The sequence below is a fragment of the Chrysochloris asiatica genome, unplaced genomic scaffold (genome assembly GCF_000296735.1).
Source record: "Chrysochloris asiatica unplaced genomic scaffold, ChrAsi1.0 scaffold00374, whole genome shotgun sequence".
Lineage (NCBI taxonomy): Eukaryota > Metazoa > Chordata > Mammalia > Afrosoricida > Chrysochloridae > Chrysochloris > Chrysochloris asiatica.
Genome location: NW_006408892.1, coordinates 183,243 through 192,641, shown reverse-complemented (window position 1 = coordinate 192,641; position 9,399 = coordinate 183,243). Strand labels below are relative to the sequence as shown.

Below are 9,399 nucleotides of genomic sequence, written 5' to 3'. Positions count from 1 at the left end.
ATTTTCAATAACCTCATATGGATGCAAAAGCTGGACAGTGAATTTAAGGAAGATCGTAGAAGAATTGATGCCTTTGAGTTGTGGTGTTGGAGAATAGTGAAAGTGCCATGGACTGCCAAAGGAACCAATAGATCTGTTTTGGAAGAAGTGCAGCCAGAATGCTCCTTAGAGGCCAAGATGGCCAAACTTCATCTCTTATACTTTGTACATATTGTCAGGAGGGAACAGTTGCTAGAGAAGGATATCATGCTTGGTAAGGTCAGAGAAAAAGAGGAAGACCCCCCAACGAGATGGATTGGCCAGGTGGCAGCACTGATGGACTCAAGTGTGGCAGTGGTAGTGAGGTTGGCCCAGGATCGGGCAATGTTTCGTTCTGCTGTGCATGGGGTCGCTATGAGTCAGCTCTGACTCGATGGCACCTAACAACAACAACTGTCCAACTAGCTTGCTTGGGACACCTCATCAGATCAATGACTGTAGGGGCACATCATGTTTGAAGAAGCAGATGATCAGTGAAGGTGAGAGAGGTCATTGGTGAAAAAGACCAGCAAAATAGCCACATCAAGGGACTTGAACAGGCTGTTGTGTGGAGGACGATGCATGAGTCGGCAAAGTTTTCTTCTGTTGTGAATGAGCATGCCATGAGTTAAAGTCTGCGCATGGCAGCTGTCCATCCTCATCTATCTTAAGGGACCGAAAACAAAGATTCTGGAAATTTTCTAATGTTGCATGGGGTTTATCATGTCAAAGTGAGCTAGACTTCAGGGTGGTTTATCACATTCTGCACATACATTCTCTATTTGTATGCCCATGGTTCATAAAAACGTCTACGTAACTTTGCTATGACTTAAAAGATTTCTGGTAGCGTAAGGAGCTCTGGTAGCATAGTGGTTACGAATCAGGCTGTGAACTGCAAGTTAAACAGTTTGAAACTACCAGCTGTTCCGCGGGAGAAAGATGAGGTTTTCTGTTCCCTGTAAAGATTTAAAGCCTTGGAAAACCTGTACAGGTTCGCTATGAGTCGGAACTGACTGCACAGCATATAACCACAAAAGATTTCTGATGACTTACAGTTCATATTGGAGTCCTGGTGTGGCACTGTGGGTTAATGTGCTGGATTACAAAATTGCTGTGAACCACAAGGTCAGCAGTTCAAGCTTACAAGCTACTCTTCGGAAACCCTATACAGGGTCACTATGGGTCAGAATCGACTGGACGGCACTTTAACAATAACACAGTTCATTCATACTGGAGTCCTGGAGTGGCGCTGTGGGTTAATGCGCTAGACTGCAAAGTCAGTTTGAACTATAAGGTTGGTGGTTCAAGCTCACCAGCCACTCCTTGGAAACCGTCTACAGGGTAACTATGAGTTGGAACTGACTCAACAGCACTTAACAACAACAGTTCATACTGCAGAGTCTCACAAAGGTACACCTATTTCTAAGTTCTGTTTCTAGGCTTATATTATGAGGCCTTCTATAGAATTATGTATTTTGAAAGCTTCATAATGACATATCTTATGGGATTTGAGGCCATTATTGCTGTTGTTATGCATCGTTGAGTCGATTCCACTTTATAGCAGCCCTATGGGGTTTCCAAGGAGTAGCTGATGGGTTTGAACTGCCAATTTGTGATTAGCAATCCAGTGCTTATCCTACAGCACCACACCAGAACTCCTGACACTATTATAGAAACATACAAAACAGAGGGTAAATAAAACTGAAGATAAAAGGTAAGAAAATGAAAGAATTAGATCAGTAGGTGCAACACCCAAACTCACTCCACAAATGAAGCTAGGCACTCTTTCAGGCACTCAATAAAAAGAAGTCCAAGAAGAATAAAGCAAACACTGTTAGGGGCTGTGGGGTCACTGCTCTGTTTGAGCTCATTTCTGCAGCCACTATTGTCAACCCATCATTTTCATTGGTCCTCTGCTTTACCAAGCATGACATCCTTCCCCAGGAACAAGAGCACATGAGGCACAGACAGAAGGAAGCACCGTGGGGGAAGGTGGAGGCCACCTGGAGATCAGGAAGGAGCTGGGAAAGAGAAGTTACAAGAAACAAGGATCTTCCCCCAGAGCCAACAGAGAGCGCCTTCCCCTGGAGCCAGCGCCCTGAACTGTGAGAAGATTCGTTAAAGCTGTCCACTTACGGTATTTCGGTTACAGCCACATTAGATAACTAAAAAGGGAATTCAGTGGTGCAAAAGTTAAGCACTTGACCACTCATAGAAAGGTTAGCAGTTCGAATCCACCCATCGGCTTCATGGGAGAAAGATCAGGTGGATTTGCATCCTAGGAAACCCTATGTGGCAGTTGTACTCTGTCACATGGGTCATCATGTGTTGAAACTGACTCCATGGCATCCAACAATATCAGTTAACGAAGATACTCCCTGTTTCTAGCCCATAACAACTCTGGTTGATATGGGCTAAAACAGGAACCGAACACCCAGCTGACCATGCTCAGGATGAATACTAGGGGAGGAGGGAGAGTTTCAGAGCACTCCTTGCCCTCTTCCCCCTCGCATGTCCCTCCCAAAGCATCTGGCAGGAATTCACCCACATGGCTAAGCTGGCAGTGAGGCTCCAGTGCCCGATTCTGGGCATAGGCGGGGGTGGCCTGCCTGACAGCAGCCTCAAGCCACCCCCTCCCTAGAGACAAAGAGTCCACTGTCTGGTTCCAGGCTCTTCCGGACCTCTCCTCACCCCTTTGTTCTTCCAGCCCACTCTTGTTTCACCCACCAAGCCGAGGGCTCTGAGGTAGGGAGAAATTGTTGAGATGAACAAGACAGGATTTCATAGCATAAACACACAAGTTAGGAGAAGCAAGGCTGTTGTTAAATGCTGTCAAGCCGGTTTCTGTATAAGGTTTTGGAGGAGTGGCTGGTGAGCTTGAACTGCTGACCTTTCAGTTCAAACTGACTTTGCAATCTAGTGCATTAACCCACAGCACCACAATATTTCCTGAGTCCAGGGGTCTAAAGGCGGGTCCCCAAGACCTCCCTCCTGCCAGCATGGCCTAGTGGCTAGAAGCAGTGATTCTAGGGCCCTACACCTCCTTGGCTGTGTGTCTCTAGACAGACACATGGCCTTACCCATCTGTGTCTCAGTTCACTCACCTATAAAACCCAATTAGTAATAACGTCCTTTCCTGGGCGGTGCAGTTAATATGCTCAGTTGCTTACCAAAAGGTTAGAGGTTCGAGGACACCTAGAGGCACTTTAGAAGAAAGGCCTGGTGATCTACTTGAAAAAAATCTGTAATTAAAAAACCCCTATGTAGTCCTGGTGTGGCACTGTAAGATACGCACTAGACTGCTAACCCCCAAGTTGGCAGTTCAAACCCGCCAGCTGCTCCTCAGAAACTCCATACAGGGTCACTATAAGTCGGAACCAATTCGCCAACACTCATTAACAGTGGAGTGTAGTTGTATCCTGACACACAGGAGGTCATTCCTCCTGTGTGTGAACAAGGGGCTAAGCTAACACATGCAACTGGTGAGGCTTGGTTCTTTCCTCACAGGAATATGAAAGGTTTAGAACAGGGCCTGCCTGGCACATGGAGAAGGCTATGCAAAGTGTATTACTTAGCTTCTGATGTGTGGCAAATTATCCTGAAAATTACCAGCTAAAAACAAAACATGTTTACTATTTCAGTTTCATGGGTCACGAATCTGAGGGAGGTTCAGCTGGGGGACTCTGACTCAGGTTTTGCATGAGGCTGCAGTCAAGGTGTTGGCCAGAATTGTAGGCAGGGCAGGATCTGCTCCACATCCGCTCCACGGCCTCTCTCTACACATGGCTTCATCACAATATGGTGGTTGGCTTCCCCTATGTCTGAGTTAGCCAGTGCTAATACAACAGAGATGCAAGTACATGGCTTTAACCAACAAAAATTTATTCTGTTACAGGGCAGGAGGCCAAGCCCCAATTCAGGACACCAGCTCTAGGAAAAGACGTTCTGTGTCGGCTCTGGATGAAGGTCTCTGTCTCCTTTCAACATCTGTGGGTCCAGCGCCCCTTGAAGATCTCCATGTGTCTTGGCATCTACCTTCCCCTGGGTCTAGGAGCTTCTCAGCTCAAGGACCCCAGATCCAAAGAGCAGGCTCCAATCCTGGCTCTTCTTTTTCGGTGGCAGTAGATCCCTCCTCTCTGCAGTGAGGGTCACTCTCCCAGGGAAGCCCCCTTCACATTGGATCAAGACTATGACCTGAGTAAGGGTGTTGTCTCCCATTTTAGTCCCCTTAGAACTGACTGGCTAGTTACATCAGAATCACACCATGGGGAAGTATTACATCATTGCACAACTGCCAAATTACATCACCAAACATAACTGCCAAACCACAGATAATCATGGCCGGGTTAAGTTGACACATATTTTGGGAGGGACACAATTCAATGCCTGACATCACACAAGTGATCCCAGAGAGAGGAAGAGAGAGCAAAGGGGGTGGTAGCCCCAGTCTTTTTATGACCTAATCTCAGAGATGCCATTCCTTCACCTTTGTTTTATGTTAATAGAAGCAAGTCCCTGAGTCCTGCCCATACACAAGGGGAGGGAATTGCACAAGGGTGTGAATTACAGCAAGTAGGGCCATTGGGGGTCATCTCCAAGACTAGCTATTGCAAAAGAACCCTTTATTAATGAGATTCCTTTTCCTTTTCATTCCTGGAGGATGCAGAGAGTGTACTAGGCTGCTAAACAAAAGGTTAGATGTTTGAGTCCACCCAGAAGTAACTTGAAAGAAAGGTCTGGTGATCTACTTTCTAAAAAAGGCAACCTTCAAGAATCCTATTGGACACAGTTCTATTCTGACACATACAGGGCTGCTATGAGTTGGAGTCAACTTGACTACAACTGATTGTGGTTACTATGTGCTAAATTCTGTGTCTGGGAGCTCTTGGCCCAGGTCCCATGGGAGACAGAGCTGGGTACCAATATACCTAGGCAGTCTGAATCTACTAGTACCTCCGTGGGGAAAAGATGAGGCTTTCTGATCCCATAAAGATTTATAGCCTCGGAAACCCTATACAGGGTCAGTATGAGATGGAACCAACTCAGTGGCACACAACCACCACCACCATGTATGCAGAATTGAGCAGAGGGAGTGCCTGGGGCCATGGAGAGCCCAAGGCAGTAGGGAAGGCCTTCTCAAGTAAATACGCAGTGGGTACAGGGCCACAGTGGTACCAAACCCAATACAGTCTCTGCCTGTATCCCCCAAAACCTGGGAAGGGACGTTTGTGGGGGAAGGGAGGTAGAAAAAACACAAAAATGGAAAGGCAAGAAAGCAGACATATGAAACGATTCCAAATAAGGCATGTTACTAGCGACTACAAGCCTAGTTTTGCAGTCAAGCCGAATTGGTTCAAATCCTGCACCAGGGGAATCCGACATAACCACACTATGCCTTAATTTGCTAATCTGTGTATTAGACACAAGGGAGTAACCACCTGTGATGAAATGAGTTCTTCATGTGGCCTTTTCCTTTGGAAAAACCTTTGGAGAGATTTGTCCCCTTTGCCCTAGTTTTCTACTCAAAGAGTTTGTTACTTTTGTTTAGGTTGATTGACATTTCCTGGGCAAGCTAGAAACAACTGGATGGTTTGATACTTTTTGTCAGAATCAATGCTGCAGTTAGTCCTGTGATTGGTGTGCACCTCAGAGGGATTTTAGTCAATGTAATATACAAATGAAAAGACTACACTTCAAGGAGATTGGTCAATTTGTGGCCCTGCCTTGAAATTGACAAGGAGTTTATATATGCTCCAGGCCCACAGAGGTTTCAGTAAGAAGCAAAGTACAAAAGATCAGAGACAAGAAGAGGAAGCTGCCAGGCCTCCTAAAAGAGTCCTGGAAGGACACTGCTCTGCTCAGAGGAGGCGGGAGAGGTAGGAACCTGCTGCTAAGACTCAACAGACTCTACCCATCTCCACATGGGGCCTTGGTCCTCTGTACCTCAGCTGCCCTCTGGGTGACAAGACATCCTCCCAGGGTGACTTTTCAGGAACAATGTATTGATTCCCCACTTCGCACTGGACCTGGGGCTCAGACAACTAGAGTGATCAGCCCAGTTCACTTGGGGTCCTCATTCCAGGAGTGGACTTTGTTTCCAAGCCAGGTGAACAGTAAGGGATGAGCTCTGCCTGACCTGGGCGATGCAGGGGCTGCCAGAAGGATCTCAGGCCCCACCAAAGGGAGTTTTCCTGTCATCCTGGTTATGAGCTGGATCATTTAAGCAGTGAAAACTCAACAGTAGGGAGGCTAAAGGCAGAATCCTGAACAACTGCAAGGGAGAGTGTGTGTGCGTGGCCAAAAGGAGGCCTGTCCTGAAGGAGCAGAGATGAAACCTGTGTAGCAGAGAGAGGGTATGAATGGTAGAGAGGAGGGTCTGCTTGCTTACATGCATAGAGAGCTATCCGGCACTGAAGAAGGCAGGATGTGCTCTCCACTTTGAGTAGCCTCCCAAACTCTGCCTTGCATGCTTCCTAGTCCTGAGTTGTATCCTGTTGCTTCCTTAAGTAAACAAAATTTAATCTGGTCAATGTGCTCTGTGTGCCCACTGCAATGAATTAGTAAACCTGGCAGAGAAGCAGAGAGTAGCGGTGAGGGGTGGGGAGATGGCTGGTGTTCAAAATCGTAAAGAAGTTGGGATAGTGGGGTTGTTATGTCTGACCTCCATCTCAGGGGGACCAACTGTAGGCCGATTCTGGTTCTTATATCTAAGGGATCTAGACAAAGTCGTAGCACTCCTAGAAAATACCACTACTTGGGGTTGGGTGGACTCAATTAGGACACATGTATAAAACACTTAGCAGGGCACTTGGCAGGGAAGGAACTCTTGGTACCGTAGCCTTTTTTCCACAGAGTTATAGGGAGTGGGTTAGCCTGACATTACAGAGCAGGAAAACCCAATGGGCAATACTAGGCAGAAGGATCTGTGTGCCCTGGGCAAAGGGAACAGCCTGTGCCTGAAACCACAAGTTGACTTGGGGGCCAGATGGGGATAGGGACAGACTAGCAGGGCCCTTGAGCACCCAGCTGAAAGGCCAGGTCTTTCTCCTATAGGAGATATAGGATTCAGGAAGGTTGTAAACAGAGGGCTAGGTCAGATTCCAATGTCGGGTGAGGGGCAGGAGCAACTGGAGGGTAAGAGACTGAGGCTGTGGACATGGGAGAAAGCATAGGTTCCAGAAAGTTGTTTGGTCAACTTGCTGAGGGACTCCTTTTAGCTCCACAATGCTGCTGCCCCTCCCAGAGACTCACTTTCCATATCCTTAAAGTGGGTTCAGTGCCATCACTTCCCATTAGGAGAGGATGCTCTGGAGGGCACTGGGGGAGCGCTTACATGTAGGGCTGTTAGAAAGTCTGCTACAATGAGGATCCCTAGTAATGCCTACTTCCCTCAGGACTCCTACTCCCCCTCAAGTCAGAGGACACCAACAACTCCTCTGAGAAAGCCCATCAGAGACAACCTAGAGACACTCCAAGGATCCTAGCACATGATACAGAGTCCCCCAGGGAACCCAGCGTACAGAGACCCCAAAACAGGTCCTGGATTATAGACCCTCCCAAGTTCTCCAAGAGTGCCTTTGCCATGCAAAAATCCAAACTCATTGCAGTCTAGTCAGCCCGGACTCATGTAGTTCCCCCATATGATATGGAGCAGAATTCCTCCAAAGGGTTTTCTTGGTTGTAATCTTTACAGAAGTGGAAGAAAACAGCCAAGGCTTTCTTGTGCTGTATTGCTGGTGGGTTCAAATTGCCAACCTCTAAGTTAGTGTTGTTGTTGTTAAGTGTTGTCAAGTTGGTTCTGACTCATAACAAAGCTTTCTGAGGAGCAGCTGGTGAGTTCACACTGCCAACTTTGCTATTCAAACAGCTCTTGCAGTCCAGTGCTTATCCCACAGCACCACTCCAGGACTCCTTTAGTTGTTGTTAAGTGCCATTCAGCTGATTCCGACCCATAGCGACCTTGTATAGGGTTTCCAAGGAGCAGCTGGTGAGCTTGAACCACCCACCAACCTTGCAGTTTAAACGACTTTGCAGTGTGACGCATTAGCCCACAGTGCCACACCAGGACTCCCCTTTAGTTAGTGGGTAATTGCAAATGGTTTCCATCACCAAGGGCCTGGAGGATACTGCAGAAATCCAACAACCCTTACAGGCACCTGAGGGAGGCCCCTTTCAAGATCCTTACATAGAGGGTTGGTGGTTAAGTGCCGTGGAGTCGATTCCAACTCATAGCAACCCTGTATAGGGTTTCTGAGGCTGTAAATCCTTCTCGCGCGGAACAGCTGTTAGTTTCGAACTGCTGACCTTGAGGTTAGAAGCTCAACTCTTAACCACGAAACTATCAGAGTCCCTGAAGAGGCCTTAAAGACACTCACCACGTCCCCACTGAGACCCCTAAGCCTCCAAGACTCTCCAAGAAACCCCAACTCCCTGGAGCCCCTTCCACCTGCCCAAAGATCCCCAAGCTGTCCCTAGAGCCTGCCCCCCAAACCACTGAGGTCTCCCAGACAGCCAAACAACCCTGAACACCCTGGAACCTACTAAGCTCCTACTAACCCTTCCAGATTGTCGCCTGCAACTCCCCAAAGAGCTCCAAAGCTCTGCCCTCAGTTCCCAGAGCCACGCCCCCAGCCCCATTATTGTTGTGGTTGTTATATGTCCTCGAGTCTCTTAAGAGTACTCTAAGTTACCCTGCAGCCCCCTCGGCCCACCCTCAGCATGCAGTGACCACCCCCGGCTCGGACCGCACTCACAAGAGATCCCGCCTGGCCGTCTTGCAAACTATGCGCAGGAAGCGCCAGCCGCCGCCGCCCACGTACACGCCAAACGCCGCCGCCGCGCTCCAGGTCCACGGGAGCCCCAGCAGCCAAAGCAGCACCAGTGAGACCATGGAGGCCGTGCCGGCACCCGGGGAGCGCATCCTGCAGACCAAAGGAACACTGAGGCCGCAGCAGCCGGCATCCCCGGACGCGCCCACTGGCCAACTCCGCCTACGGCCCGCCCTCACGGGGGCCCACCCCCAACCTGAGATTGGTTATTGCTTCAGGTCAGTCTCCACCTCCAGGCAGATCCTAAGGCCTCCCGGCAGAGCCCGGGGTTTTAGCCACACCCCACCTCCGAGTGGTTCCTCCCCAAGTTGGGCCACAAATCTTCTAGTTCCTAACCAGGTCCACGCTTTCCCGCCAATCGTTGGAACAGGCCCCGCCCCAAGCCCCATCTACCTCTGTTCCGGGTCCCAAACTGCACTCTCACGACTTGACTTGGCCCCCAGGTAACGAAGTAGGCCAATTTTTTCTACTCCAAGCCTGGGCCCGACCCATCCTTTCCTTCACGCCCCCTCACCGCTCATTTCACACCGCCCCCAGGTTCGGCTTCTGGCTC

At 48.9% G+C, this 9,399-nt stretch overlaps 1 protein-coding gene across 1 annotated transcript in view; it reads right to left on the bottom strand.

Moving 5' to 3' along the window:
- The window catches only part of SLC27A1 (solute carrier family 27 (fatty acid transporter), member 1), a 38,584-nt gene extending 29,646 nt beyond the window's left edge, over window positions 1-8,938 (bottom strand). The window contains exon 1 of the mRNA XM_006876284.1: window positions 8,772-8,938. Within this exon, the coding sequence (XP_006876346.1) occupies window positions 8,772-8,938 (167 nt within the window). The remainder of the gene's footprint in view (window positions 1-8,771) is intronic.
- Window positions 8,939-9,399: the final 461 nt, after the last annotated feature.